At 36.4% G+C, this 16,540-nt stretch overlaps 1 protein-coding gene across 1 annotated transcript in view; it reads right to left on the reverse strand.

Annotated features, from left to right (window-relative positions):
• Positions 1-5,353: 5,353 nt before the first annotated feature.
• The window catches only part of LOC123516053 (synaptosomal-associated protein 29-like), a 29,917-nt gene continuing 18,730 nt past the window's right edge, over positions 5,354-16,540 (reverse strand). The window contains exons 5-8 of the mRNA XM_045275073.1: positions 16,463-16,529; positions 15,969-16,173; positions 9,949-10,050; positions 5,354-8,016 (exon numbers count right to left, since the gene is read on the reverse strand). Of these exons, the coding sequence (XP_045131008.1) occupies positions 7,850-8,016; positions 9,949-10,050; positions 15,969-16,173; positions 16,463-16,529 (541 nt within the window). The 3' untranslated portion in view covers positions 5,354-7,849. The remainder of the gene's footprint in view (positions 8,017-9,948; positions 10,051-15,968; positions 16,174-16,462; positions 16,530-16,540) is intronic.

Here is a 16,540-nt window from a genome sequence, read left to right on the forward strand (position 1 = left end):
CTGCACAGTTTCGCATCGTCCGCAAACAGATTTATGTAGCTGTTCACTCCTCTGGCATGTCATTTATATATACGAGAAAAGTATTGGTGCCAATACTGACCCCTGTGGCACTCCGCTGTCTACTGTTCTCCACTTGGACTTCATATCTTTAACTATCGTCCTTATTTCTCTCCCCCTTAAGTAATTCTTCATCCATCTCAATGTGCTTCCTTTTAAGCCACCCTTCTCCTCTAACTTCCATAGTAATCTTTCATGTGGCACTTTATCAAAAGCCTTTTTTAGATCTAAATAAATACAGTCAACCCATCCTCTCTCTCTTGTACTTTATCAACTATTCTAGAGTAGAAACTCAATAAATTTGTCACACATGACCGACCTTTTCTAAAACCAAATTGGCTATTTGATAATATTTTGTTGTCTTCAAGAAACTCAATCCATTGCTTCTTTATTACTTTTTCACACATCTTGCATATTACACTAGTTAGTGATACCGGTCTGTAATTTAAAGGTTCTTCCTTCCTTCCGCTCTTATATATGGGAACCACCTCAGCTCTTTTCCACTCCACTGGCACTGTTCCATTTTCTATTGAGCATTTTATGATGTTGTATATTGGACTTGCTAGTTCTTCCCTACATTCTTTCAGTATTCTGCCTGAGACTTCATCCGGTCCCATTGCCTTTTCCTCATCCAATTCCGTCATCAACTTTTTATTTCAAGCTTGGTTACTTTAATCTCTTTCATATAGACAGTCTCTATTACCCTGTGGTCTTTCAAATTTGGATTCCTTAGTAAAGACCTCATGAAATTTACTATTTAACAGTTCTGCCATACTTTTGGGTCTTCCACCATTCCGTTTTCTCCTTTTAACCTTTCTATTGTTTCTTTTTGTCTTATTTTTCCATTTATGAATCTGTAGAACAATTTTGGTTGTTCCTTACATTTTTCGACAATGTCCTTTTCATAGTTCTTTTCTTCTTCCTTTCTCACCTTAGCATATTCATTTCTTGCTGTTTTGAAGTTTTCCTTATTTTCTGGATTTCTGTTTCTTCTCCACCTTTTCCATGCTCCATCTCGTTTCTCCTTTGCCCTAGCACATCTTGCATTAAACCAATCTTTCTTTCCTTCTTCTTTAGGTCTATATTTCGGAACATATTCCTGACCCCAGTTTTGTATATTTCCAAAAATAAGTTATATTTCTCTTGAACCGTTAATGAGTTTTCCATCTCCTCCCAGTTTACGTTTTAAAATAGTTCTTGAGATTCTCAATATCAGCCTTTCTGTAATTTAATCGGTCTCCTTTGTATGATTCATCTCTATCTTCCTTTCCTTCTTCTATATCCATTTCTAATATTACATGGTCACTCTTTCCCAATGGGCACTTGTATCTTATATCATCGTTAATTGGTATATCCCTTGTAAAACTAGGTCTAATCTTGCCGGCTCATCGTTTCCTCTGAATCTTGTGTTTTCCTTTACTCTTTGGACCATCAAATTATCTATCATTAGGTTCAGGAATCTATCTCCCAGGCATCTTCCCCATACCACTTTCATAATTTTCCCAGTCTACCTCCTTACAGTTGAAATCTCCTACCAATATCACTTTTCTCCTTTCCTTAATGATTCTTGTAAGACTCCTTATTGTGTCATCTATCATGTCTCTATATTCTTGGTTAGTCCATGAGTTTGTTTTGGTGGCACATATGTTCCAATGATTGTTAACTCCTTTTGTTAATATGCATCTTAACATACAGTATTTCTGATTTTCCTTCCCCAAACTCCACTTGATTTACCACTATCTCCTTCCTTAACATCATCATGACTCCTCCTCCTCCTTTACCCACTCTGTCTCTCCTCCATATATTATACCTTTTATCTATGTCTATTTTATTGCCTCATTTAACTTTGTTTCCACCAGGCATACAATATCTGGTTCTTCTTTCTTTATGTAATCTCTTAATTCTAATTTACTAGATAAAATCCCATCTATGTTTGTATACATCATTTTTAATCTCTTGTTCTTATCATTTTTAGTTAAACTTGCTCCATTCTTTTCTCTTCTTTCTCTTTTATATACCATTTCCTTATCCTGTCTCCTATAATTCTCCAAAAAAATGCCTTCTTCTCCTCCTCTGACCTTTCATTATTTTTTTCTCTTGCTTCTGCCACCAGTTCATTGTGTCTCTTCCTTTCCTCCTCGTTTCTATTTTTCTTTATATATATATCTTTGCAACCTTCTGTTTCTCTGAGTTTCGTTTTTCTATATAGTACTTCTTCTGCTGCTGCTTGTGATTTTAGTAATATCTTAATTGGTCTCACTGTTCCTTCTTGATATGGTCCCATTCTATGGATTTCTTCTACTTCCTCTTCTAAGTTCTGTCTATCCTCGTCATTCAGATGTTTTAGTAGGTCTTTTACTGATTTCATTTCGTCTTTTTCCCTTCTTGGTCTATATTTAACATTTTTTCTTTCAGTCCAAAAATAATTACACTTTTTTTTTCCGCAATTTCTCTTACTAAATTTTCTTTTTCTTGAGGACTCCTATCATTTTGCTTGTCATATTTTCATCTCTTTCTTTTAACTGTTCTTGAAATACTTCTTGAAATGATTCCTTGTCTTTCTTATCTTGGATTCTCCATGCTTGTACTTCTTTTTTAATCACGTCTTGTACTCTTTCTTCTTCTTTGTTAACTAGATCTTTTAGCTTTTCTTTTTCTTTCTCGGCTTTACCGAGTCCTTCTTCCATCAATTTCTTATAGTTCGCTATTTGCACTTTTAATTCTTCATTTTCGGTTCTTAGCCTAGTTTCGTTTTCTTCCACTCTTTTTATCCTTTCTTTCAATTTCTGGAGCTCTTTATCCTGCAGCTGATTCTCGGGAGCGACGGTATTGCGTCCTTCCTCTACCGTGTCTCGTCTGTGTGTGTGTGTTGCTCTTGGCTCTTACACACAAAAAAAGAAAAATTGTCTCTGTACTCCCTATGGCAAACTTTCTGATTGCATTTCATTAGTTACTTAAAATCCTGATTCTGAACCAGACAAACCTCACTATACCTACAGAAGATAGAAGGCCCAGTTCAGCTGAACGAAGTCATAATAATAGTAAAAGAATTTCTTATAGTAAGAGGAATTAAGTGAGAGCTCTGGATTTAGTTTGAGAATTATTCAAGATTTAAGAGTGTACATTGATTATTTCTTCTGTAATTTGTGGACATTTTTATTACCACTTGATTTTGAGTGTAATGACAGCTCAAGTTCATACAAGAGTTGATATCTCATGATGAAGTAAAGACAACAGTTGGCTACTATAGTTGCAATAATCAATGATCTGCCACAAAATTCACATTACTTCTGAAAGCTCTATTTCTACTTTGGGGTATTTTTGCAAGGTAAAGGTAAGTTGTCACACTTATTGATATGATGATAAAAGCATTCCACAGCATTCATGCAAATAATTTTATTGGTATGTATTTCTCTTCTATGAAATTGTCTCAATGTAACATAGTGGAGTTTAACATCTAAACATAGCTATTTCTTCCTCACATTATAGAACTTTTCAAAATATACATTTGGTTTGAAAATAGATACAAAACATTATATTGTTTTATGTATTTTTTTTTTTTTTTTTTTTTTTTTTTACGTTATGGCCTATAGTGCCTGTAGGCCTACTTGAAGAGTATATATGGTAAGCATTGTTCGGCTTCCGCCCATTAGTGGCGCAGGCAGTTTTATTTATAGTGGTACCCATATTAGGGCCCATATCACCACCAAAGTGCATCTTTGGTGTAACCATCTAGAACCTTGGTATCATGGTGACATTTAAATAACTTTAAACTACTTGACAAATGGCATAGCTTCAAAGTGGTACGTGGTGGGATTTGAACCTACGAATCAACGTCTGCCCAATCCCACACTCACCACCTTATCCACTATGCTACCACCATGCATTCTGATTTAAATAACCAACCCTTTCTCACATAACATGGAAAAAAAAGAAGCAAGCAATAAAATTACAAGACATTATTTTTTCAAATGTATGAAAAATTCTCTCTCTCTCTCTCTCTCTCAACACTGATATCACTAGAAACTCACACCTTATAATGGCCCCTAAATTTTGGAACACCTTACCTGGTAATATTATTAGTGTGAATAATATTTTGATGTTCAAAAAATGCCTGAAAGTATATCTACTAAACAATACGTAGAGATAATACGCCATTTACTAATTTTTCACTATCCTTGTATAGGTAGGGCTGTACAAAGCACAACCAAGTGTTTTAAAAGTGTTTTTTTAGTGTTCTTAAGTATTTTTAGTGTTTTTATTATTTTTAACTCTAGGCTTAATCAATTGAGAGGAAAGTGCATATACATGTATCTTTATGTATAATTAATAACCATTGTAACAAATGGAAATAAACTCTGATTCTGATTCTGATTCTCTCTCTTTCAAGAAAGGACTGCACTATGAAAGGAAACAAGCCTATATTGTCTCCATTCTGCCTGAGATTCAAATTGAGGTCCTCTTGACTGTTGTGTCCAATGTTGAAAACAGACAGACAGACAGAGAGAGAGAGAGAGAGAGAGAGAGAGAGAGAGAGAGAGAGAGAGAGAGAGAGAGAGAGAGAGAGAGAGAGAGAGAGAGAGAGAGAGAGAGAGAGAGCAACAATAATTTCTATTGTAAATGTGTCTCTTTAAGTTGGTCATTTGGAATCTATGCACATTATTAAGAAGGTAAGACTTGGTTTGCCTGCGCTGCATTCCATCTCAAGAAAAAGACTGCCATATGATAACCCTTATCAAACTTACTCTATGTATTCCTTTTAACAGATTGGTAACTAATTTTGCCATATTTTGAAAAAACAGCATGCATATAATAAGAATAATTTTTGTTTAAAAAGAAATCCGTCATTGATGTATGTCTATTACTCAGTGGAAGAAAAGCTGTTTTATGCATAGTGAACTTCATGTGGTAACAGTGTTTAGCTGAATGTTGCAGGGTATGACTGTGTAGCCACTTGCTATGCACATTCATATTCAAATGTCCTATAATTTATATATCACTGCATTCAACCATAGAATATTTTACTTCTCTCATTTCACTTGATTTTTCATTTCTCTAAATATGCATTTTTTTTTTTTTTTCACAAGACAACCTGCATATGAATATGAATCTTTCTAACTGCTGCCTTTATTAAGACCCTTTTCAGTACTTAATGTGGAACACTGAGAAAATAAGCCGAGGGTAGGAACTACACGAGAGCTTTGCCAGGCCAGGGAATGGAACCTAATTCATAACTATAATGACTGTCACCTTTCAAGCTCATATGGAGGTCTTTGCTGTCACAATAACTGCACAATGAATTATACCATAACTAATTTATTGTATACCAGACACCTATCTGCAAAAATGAATGCATGGGATAATGTTACACAGAATTACCAAATTACAATTCTTTTTAAAGTGGAATGCATTGTTAAAGTGAAGAAATCGTGAAATCTTTTTATGTAGGAGGGGAAAGTTTAGAAGGATAGCATAACATTATATGAGAGAGAGAGAGAGAGAGAGAGAGAGAGAGAGAGAGAGAGAGAGAGAGAGAGAGAGAGAGAGAGAGAGAGAGAGAGAGAGAGAGAGAGAGAGAGAGAGAGAGAGAGAGAGAGAGAGAGAGAGAGAGAGAGATTTTTGAGTGTGCAGGAATTAAGAGTATAATAAGTCAAACGCAAGTGAAGATTTTTGCCTAAATCACTCTAGGAACATGTATCAAGGAAGATTAGACAGATTAAGAATGGTATTTAACAGCATGGATTATTTGGTCCCATAATATGATGTTCACTGCAAAGTAGTTATGAGATGATGTCAAAGAAACATTGAGGTTCATCATGTTCAGTTGCAATTGCTAAGAACTTGTGAGTAACTTTCAGACTAAGCTTATTCAGATAGCACCAGTGAACCAACAAGATAGTATGTCATATGCAGCTAAACAGAATGACATCAGGGTGATAATCCATGAAATGCAAGAAAACCTTCACAAAATCACACTCATTCACAGTGAGAAGAGAATTTATTCATGATTAATAAGGCATAGAAATAAATTTGAATACAATAATAGGTGAGTGTACATATGGTGATTCCTTTATCCAATTATATTTATTGTTGCTTATTTTAGTTTATATTCTTTTGAGTGGTACTTTGACTTGCAAGTTTAGTAAGTTTTGTGACACAGCCTGTAACTCAATTTGCTCTGATCTCAAATAAATTTTCTCCATTGAAATGCCAATAATCTGTTTCACCACCCCCAAAAAACTTTTTTTTTTGCATCTTTATATAAGAAAAATTATTTGTAAATAACAAAAATAATTTAAAAGATAATAAATCATATAACAAAAGAGAATGTTAAAAAATTAACTTTTTTAAAACTGTATTTAGCTTGGAGATCAGACAATATGTAGTAATAGAAGATGTTGGCAGGAGAGGAGGATGGAGGAGGTAGGCTTAAGATCAATGATCAGAAAATAATAAAAAAAAGAAATATATATAAAAATACAAAATGCTAGTGCAGCATGAAAGATGCTTCCACAGCAAAAAAATGAACTGAACACATTGGACATGGGATACTGAATGGATGTGGTGCTTACTTTGCTAACTAGCATACATGAAGGCAATTGGAGATTTTGGCTCACAAGTCGAAGCAAAAAATCAACGAAGTTATGCAATTATCTTGAATTTCTCATAAGTAGAGGCATTTGTAAGTCAAGGTTCCACTCTATATATATTTCTTATGTATGAATCCACATATATACACACAGTGTCACCTTGGGTTATGTCCTTAATCCATCCTCTGAGCCACGGTACAACTTGATTTGGGTGCAAGTCTGATCTTCATTCCTAATAGCAACCAAATGAATATACACAGAGCAATAATAATGAGGTATCTATCTGAAGCATATTTTGCAATGATTTCCTTCTTTTCTTCAATGGTTATCACACTCCCACTACTTGCACTGGCACTTTTCACTTACTTAAGAGGTATTTTCAAGGTAGAATGGTCACAAAATAAAGCAATATTGATGAAATAAGTAAGGCACAACACAAAGCACAGATCGCTCCCTACTTGATGAAGCAGCCTTCCTATCCTTATTTCTAGCTAGAATGGCATGTTAGCTCAGTCAATTTTGATATATAAATATCACCTTTCTAAGTTTCTCTCTCTCTCTCTGTGTATATAATGTCCTGAGAGAGAGAGAGAGAGAGAGAGAGAGAGAGAGAGAGAGAGAGAGAGAGAGAGAGAGAGAGAGAGAGAGAGAGAGAGAGAGAGAGAGAGATATGGGGAAAAGGGTGAAGAAGGAATGAGAAGCCTTGGGATGTGGAAGATTAGGATGGGAAAGGGGATGTGAAGAGGCAACCTTAGGTACATATTAGAGGCAGCTCTAGCCAATGACAGCTGCCATGAAAAAAGAATGACAAATGTCACTTGTTCGAAATGTAGGTAGGAAAACTGATTCATCAAGTAGTGAGTCAACTGTGAGCGTGAGCTTAGATGGGATTGAGGCTTTGGGTGGAAAGACAACAGTGGTGATGCTATGGTGCCACTTGTACTGTAGGGGCATGTCAATGCAAAATCTGTGTCAGGAAAGGGCACAAGTCATTTAAGGCATATACCATGGAAAACATAACCCAATCTACCACTGTGTGTGTTTATATATATATATATATATATATATATATATATATATATATATATATATATATATATATATATATATATATATCAAAGCATGAAGTATGCATGTATGAATGATTACAAGATGTACTTATGGAAACATCATTATACATCATTTTACTCCCCAATCAAGTTTCACCTCTTCAGAATTTTCTTCATCTGGGTGTTCTGGGAGCCTATGGTGGCCTCCACTTTTTCAGCTTTGCCATGGATACGGTCAATGAGATCATTCTGATCTGTAATCTCTTCACCAAGACCCATTGCTAAACCTCTGAGGCGAGACAAGCCTTGAGACATTTCATCTGAAAATATAATGTGGAGCCATTATTAATTAAATTCATTCACTCACACTCTGATGAATAGTAGGAAGAGAGTAGGTGATAGATAGAGCCTCATGGGACAATACTGCTAATATGTTTAGATGTTTAAAAGAACAATAGTGGCTATCTAACACAGTCAACCATATAATTTGTGATGAGGGAGCAGAAACAATTGAATGGTTGAAGGGGAGCTTTATGCATCTTTATATATATATATATATATATATATATATATATATATATATATATATATATATATATATATATATATATATATATTGTTATGGTTAACTGCTGCTCACCGGGGAGTATGGTGCTCCACAGGGTCCCCAACACTATATTTCACAGCAGCCGCAACACTCAGGTTCTTTCTGCTGAAAATGTGCAAACTCTAATAGACTGCTGTTCCCTCACGGCGTCACAGCTGCCCTGAGAGGCGACGAGATACTCTGCTTTCACTCATGCCTACTATGGATTTGGTAATGACACCAGCATGTACCAATCCCTTCCCTGAGCTTTGCACACCCAGCCCCTAGTAGTAGACAAATAATACTACAGAAATAGAGGTCGCCAGCAGTGTATAACTTCCCCCACTGCTAGGGAATCTCCTTAGCAACTCCTTCTCCTCCTACACCAAACCAAGTAGAATTCAAAGATAGTGTATAAGTTATGTGTTAAGGGCGAAGCCTTAATATTCCGTAGAGAAAACCAACCACAAGGACAATTCCACCCACTTCTCTACGGGAGTATTAATCTCTCTCCACACGTCTTGTACCCAGGCTGTAAGTACCTACAGACTGGGACAAGACGTGCAGTGTATATTACTATATTACTTAATGCAACAGATGCTTGTCCGCACCTGTCAAGACTGACTCCCTGTGCCCACGGCTTACTACAAGACACGATGCGTATTCCACATCCGGTGGTATACACAAGCCCAGCCACCAACTCCAGGTGACAACCAGCAGGGAGTCAAGATACTCGTAGCTAACAGGTCATACAGACGATTACTGCACGCCGACTGGGAGACAGCATGAAGCTTCCCACCAGACAACCAGTGTGTGTGGCTATGACCACTATAAACAGTATACTATAGAAACTATACAAAACGATGATAGTGGCACACAGCTGCCCACCAAACCACACTGGTGACCATGGCCACCTAAAAAAAAACGACAATCGGGACGAGACAGTAACGTGTCTCTCCGCGCCGCCACTCACCAAGAGGGGACAAACGCAAAAACTCAGAAAATACAGCCAAACCAGCTACACTTTCCCCTGGAACAACAAACCCGTTGCTCCACACCATCATGACCAAACCAGCAGCAAACCAGCTACTCCAAAAGGAGGGCAAAACTCCCAGACCGAGACTGTTGAGCACCCAGAACAACCTAGCAACACGTGTCTCAACACTGTGCCAAGAACCCAAGAGCGAACGTGTCTTCCTCGGCTAAATACTGGCTCGGTACTGGCGTTTTCTGCCAGGTACAACAAAAAGGTGGGAACAGAAAAGCACTACGGAACAGCCTGAGGCCCGTGCTAGGGGGCCGCCATACAATACGCAAATAATAAAATAAAGGGGAAATAATGCGGTGGCCCTCACAATATATATATATATATATATATATATATATATATATATATATATATATATATATACACATATGAGAGAGAGAGAGAGAGAGAGAGAGAGAGAGAGAGAGAGAGAGAGAGAGAGAGAGAGAGAGAGAGAGAGAGAGAGTATAAACAACATTGTCTGAGAAACTCCAGCAGCATAACAATTTCAACTTGCTCACAAGCTGAAAGGAAACATAGATTTTATGAAATACTACTAATATGATCTGAAAGACACTTCTTTCAGCAATTATTTTTACTGAGAAAGAAAGTATGATTTTAGTATATTAAAATCCTTACCAAGATCTGCATCGAGTTGTAAATTCACTTTCTTGGAAGTTTCACGAAAATCTTGAGTAAAGCTATCATTCTGGACGTCATCAAACCCTCTCAGTTGTAGGGCTGTAATACAAGGAATTCTTACATTGCAGTCTTAAGTATTGCATGGAATGGTCTGGATAAAGCACTAAACGGTAAAGCTCTGGTGGTTAATCTTTACATAAAATAAAACTCATGATGTAGAAAAGTCCCTATGTTCAGATGTATTATCCTTGAAGAGAGATGAACATAATAATAATAATAATAATAATAATAATAATAATAATAATAATAATAATAATAATAATAATAATAATAAAAAATCAGATGTTCAGATGTATTACCCTTGAAGAGAGATGAACATAATAATAATAATAATAATAAAAATAATAATAAAAAATCAGATAAAAGCTAGACTAAAATAAGATCCTATCATTGCCTTCCATTTGTCAATAGTTTTTTTTTTTCTCAAAATTATATTATATTATACCTGTGTACAAGCACATAAGCATTTATAAAATGTACATATACAGGCTAACTATCAACACTTTGGAACTTTTGGTTCTAAAGTTAAACTATTTTCCTAGATTAACTGAGCTTTACCGCTTGACATTTCTAATACACCTCCTATCACATAAAAAAAATATTCAAATATTGTGTGCCTGGTGTGGCAAAGGAATACATACAATATCAAATAAAAGGCTATCCCTGGAAAACCATGTAAATAACAAAGAAAGGAAGATTCACCACTTGTTGGCAAATATGAGGATTGCATTTAGATACATGGATGTGGAAATTATTATGAAACCAACTTGGATATGCAGCAACAGTATGGAATCTACTTCTGAAAAAAAGCACATTGACTAGACTTCAATGAAGTTAGCTTGACAAACCAAAGCTAAGATGAGATGAAAATGAGGTGATATGACCATACTGTGTAAATGTGGAAAAAAAAAAAAAAAAAAATATATATATATATATATATATATATATATATATATATATATATATATATATATATATATATATATATATATATATATATATATATATATATATATATATATATATATATATATATATATATATATATATATATATATATATATATATATATATATATATATATATATATATATATATATATATATATATATATATATATATATATATATATATATATATATATATATATATATATATATATATATATATATATATATATATATATATATATATATATATATATATATATATATATATATATATATATATATATATATATATATATATATATATATATATATATATATATATATATATATATATATATATATATATATATATATATATATATATATATATATATATATATATATATATATATATATATATATATATATATATATATATACAGTAAAAGTCCTGAAATCCGGAAGTCATGGGGGTTCAGGCATTCCGGATTCTAGGATTTTCCGGAATGTAAGATAGTAAGGCTGAAAGTAAGATTAAAATCCTAAGGGTACTATGTGAACCCCACTAAACTAACCCCAACTTGCTATCTCTTTGAAGTACTGTCATAACATCTTACAAGGATTGCTACTACCACCAGTCCACTGTGTACTTCCTCACCACACCACACAAGATTTATGTAGGCTTTTTTTTTTTTTTTTTTTTTTTTCTTGAAGATTTGCCAGACTATGGGGGGAGTGGCATGGGCCTTTCCAGCCATTATGGCGGCCCATATGTGATGATTGCTCTTTTTCCTACTTGTCAACTTGTATTTGTGTAGGTGATTTCACTACTTTACGTAGGCTATTCCACCATCCACATAAAAAAGAGAAGTTTGCGTGATTGTCCTGTACTGTACCCCACATAATATGTATACAGTCCACAATACTTATGGTTAGGGTTGTATGTTTTCTCTTTTTCACTGTCTTTGTCTGGAGGCCAAGAGGGTTTGCTGAAGCCATGATAACAGTAGTTTGGCACACACGTGGTCGACTTTGTGATAGTGACAGACGAGACGTGATCCCACGTGGCAGAATGCAATGGTGGACGGCAGTTGGCGGGATGTTGAATCGGCGCATTCGGTGTCGGTGATGACATCTTCGGTTTCGGCTATTATTATTATATATTTATTACTATTATTTCTTACTTTTTACATATTTAACTCAGCCTTTCAAACTTTCCCAATTATTAGGATTTCCGGATTAAAAGGTCCTGGATTTAAGGACTTTTACTGTGTGTGTGTGTGTGTGTGTGTGTGTGTGTGTATATATATATATATATATATATATATATATATATATATATATATATATATATATATATATATATATATATAATAAATTTTGTGGTCCTACAATGTAGGGGTTAGCATGGTCGGCTCACAACCGAAAAGGCCCGGGTTCAAATCCCGGGTGTAGAGAGATAAATGGGCAAGCCTCTAAATGTGTAGTCCCTGTTCACCTAGCTGCAAGTAGGTATGGAATGTAACTCGAGGGGATGAGGCCTCGCTTTCCCGGTGTGTGGAGGGTGTTGTGGTCTCATCAGTCTTACCCGAAGATTGGTGTATGAGCTCTGAGCTCGCTCTGTAAAGGGGCTATCACACTGGCCTATGATACGCGGAACGCGGGCCATGGTTCTTGGTACGAAACCAGGAACACTATCACACACAAACTGCCCGCGTTCTTGCTATGCTAGGCAAACGGCCCACCAACCAAGACAAAGCCTAATCAAAATAAACCAGAACAAAACCATGCCCCTTATATCTCAACCTGTGCTTTATCCTGGAACTGCATTTGCACTTCCTCTTGTTGAAGAAAAGTAAGTAAAAGAAACTAGAGAAAAGCTGAGATATGCGCGATGGCAACTTTAGAGTCAGAGGTGGTTGCCATGAGCCCAAACTATCGACATGATATATTTATATTTTACCTTTCTAAATTGATGAAATATTATTTAATATTCCAGTATGAAATGTTTTGTCACGTTCTTTCTAGTTCAAATAAAAGGTTTTTATTGCATATATTATGTTTACTTTTCCATTGGGATAGCATACGGAGAACCGGGATGGATATGAAGCCATCCCTTGGTTCCGCTAATCCCGGGCAATTTCCAGCTATCTGGAGCGGATGTTCCTGGTTCCGCGTATCATAGGCCAGTGTGATAGGGCCTTAACGGGGAAGGTTGGAGCAGGTGACCGTGGTGAATTACATACACACACACACACGGTCCGGTAGCTCAGTGGTTAGAGCGCTGGCTTCACAAGCCAGATGACCGGGGTTCGATTCCCCGGCCGGGTGGAGATATTTGGGTGTGTTTCCTTTCACGTGTAGCCCCTGTTCACCTAGCAGTGAGTAGGTACGGGATGTAAATCGAGGAGTTGTGACCTTGTTGTCCCGGTGTGTGGTGTGTGCCTGGTCTCAGGCCTATCCGAAGATCGGAAACAATGAGCTCTGAGCTCGTTCCGTAGGGTAACGTCTGGCTGTCTCGTCAGAGACTGCAGTAGATCAAACAGTGAATTACACACCGCGTAGTGTAGTGGTTAGCATGCTCAACTCACAATCGAGAGGGCCGGGTTCAAGTCCCGGTAAGCGGCGAGGCAAACGGGCAAGCCTCTTAATGTGTGGCCCTGTTCACCTGGCAGTAAACAGGATCCTGTACCTCGAGGGATTGTGGCCTCGCTTTCCCGGTGTGTGTTGATGTGGTCTCAGTCCTGCCCGAAGATTGGTCTATGAGCTCTGAGCTCGCTCCGTAATGGGGATGACTGGCTGGGTGACCAGCAGGCAACCGAGGTGAATTACACACACACACACGACCATGATGTCCTAAACTTTAAGCTGGATACGGAAATAAGCACAGATAGGATTGTGGAGCACAGGGAGGAAAAATTAAATTATACTAGAGCAAATTATAACCATATGAGGGAGTTCTTTAATTAAATTGACTGGACTGTGGTATACCAGGAAATACGATAAATTTATGGATTTATATAACTCTGCTGTGAAGATGTTTGTGTCATATCACAGAAAGAGGACTTTAAATAATAAACAGTGGTTTAATAGAAATTGTGAAGAAGCAAAAAAGAACAAAGAAAAGGCATGGAAGAAACTTAAGAAAAACAGTGATGTATTATCAAGAGAAGTTTACAAAACAGCAAGGAATAGATATGTTGAAGTAAGGAGAACAGCACAAAGGAATATGAACAGAGGTGGTGGAAAACTGTGATAGTGACCCTAAAATGTTTTACAAATTCATAAATGGAAAACTAAATAAAAGGGAGGCAATAGAAAAGGTAAAAATGGGAAGAAGTATATGAGGATGCTAGAGATATAGCTGAAATTTTGAACGACAACTTTTGCAAAGTGTTTACAAAGGAGGAGCATTTTATAGGAGAAGGCCAACGGAAATAAAGCAAATGCAGGACATCATGGTTACTAAAGAAGATGTAAGGAAAATTATAAGCAATCTGGATATTAATAAATCAATGGGGCCTGATGGCATATCTGGGAGGTTGCTAAAAGAATGTAAGGATCAATTGTTGAACCCTGTATTTGATATTGTGGAAACCTCCATACGAACAGGATTAGTCCCGAAAGAGTGGAAAAGAGCTGACATTGTGCCTATATATAAGAATGGTAGTAGAATGGAACCATTAAATTATAGACCAGTATCGTTGACTAGTATATTGTGCAAGGTATGTGAAGAAGTAATTAAAGCTAAGTGGAGTGAGTATCTAGAAAGTGAAAACATTCTGAGTGAAAGGCAGTTTGGTTTCAGAAAAGGAAGATCGTGCATATCCAATTTATTATGTTTTTATTCAAGAGTGACTGACATACTACAACATAGAGAGGGATGGGTGGATGCTATCTACCTGGACTTGAGAAAGGCCTTTGATAAAGTGCCACACAATAGACTGATGTGGAAACTAAAGAAGATTGGAGGAGTAAATGATAAACTAGCAAAATGGATGGAAAATTACTTAGTGGGAAGAGAAATGAGAACAGTGGTGAGAGGAAGGAAGTCCGAGTGGAAGAAGGTAACCAGTGGAGTTCCACAAGGGTCAGTGCTTGGTCCCATCATGTTTTTGATTTATGTTAATGATATGCCAGTAGGAATTGACAGTTACATGAATATGTTTTGGACGATACTAAAATTATGAGGAGAGTAAAGAATGTGGAAGATTGTAACAAGTTACAGGAAGATCTTGATAAAATATATGAGTGGAGTAAAGAGTGGCAGATGGAATTCAATATAAACAAGAGCCATGTTATGAAAATGGGAAGAAGTAGATACAGACCAAACAGGGATTACAGGCTGGGTGATGAGAAAATTGAAGAGACCAATGAGGAGAAAGACTTAGGAGTAACTGCAAAACACTTTGTCACCGGAGAAACACATTAACAAGATATTTTGGAAAACATATAACATGCTCCAAAATATTGCATTCCACTACCTAGATGAAGGAATGATGAAGATATTATGCACCTTAATAAGACCCCAGTTAGAATATGCAGCTTGTGTCTGGTCACCGCATATGAAGAAAAATGTGAAGAAGGTGGAAAGGGTACAGAGGCTGGCAACAAGGATGGTACCAGGACTCAGGGAGTTAGACTATGAGGAAAGACTGAGGAAGCTGGGGCTGACCACACTAGAAGAGAGAAGAACAAGAGGAGACATGATAACTATGTATAAATTGGTGAACAAGATTGACATACTGGACAGAGAATTGATAAAGGTGACCGCAAGTAATTACCTCCGAGGACATGGAAAAAAAACTAATAAAGGACATCTGTCTAAATGACGTGAGAAAGTACAGTTTCCCGCATTGTAGTATTGATAAGTGGAATAAACTGAGCAGTGATGTCGTTGATGCGGTGTGTCTCAATCAGATGAAAGAGAGATATGACAGGAGTGGACAAAGAGACAGGACACAGAGAGCTTAGCTCGGGCCCTGTAATACACAAATAGGTAAATACAAATAAGTAAATACACAGCACCTGGATGGGTAGATGACTGCTGACTGGAGACAAGTGATGCTTGACTCTTCTGATAAGCTGATGACAAGTGGGGATTTTTCAGCATCTGTTCTGTATTAGAAGGATCTGTTGGACTTCCTGGCTGAGGAGATTCTTTCTGAGGATTGGAACTCTGCGATCCTTGTTTAGGGGTGGACCACCATGTTTTAAGACTACTGAACACACTCTGTAGGTAAAACAAGCTTTGTCACTTAGCAGCATGGGGTATTCATTATATGTAAATAAGAAATATACAAATTCTATCTTATGCAACTAACCTAAATGGGTCAAATATTTTCACTATGCAAGAAAAGTTCCCTATTATGTGGGTAATGGTGGTGGTGCAACTGGATGTTGTGGAAAAGTGGCTGACTCATGCAAGAAATCTCAGCAGTTTGAGGATTAAGTGTTATATATTACATTCAATGAAAAAACTAAACTTATCTAGAGCATATATCATTAGGTAATATTCCAACCTTAATTCCATTGATGTTTTTCTGAGTGTCCTTAAGGTCACAATGGTGCCCAAATGAGAAGCTAGTTCTGTGTTTTGA

This window comes from Portunus trituberculatus, chromosome 40, assembly GCF_017591435.1.
Source record: "Portunus trituberculatus isolate SZX2019 chromosome 40, ASM1759143v1, whole genome shotgun sequence".
Classification (NCBI taxonomy): domain Eukaryota; kingdom Metazoa; phylum Arthropoda; class Malacostraca; order Decapoda; family Portunidae; genus Portunus; species Portunus trituberculatus.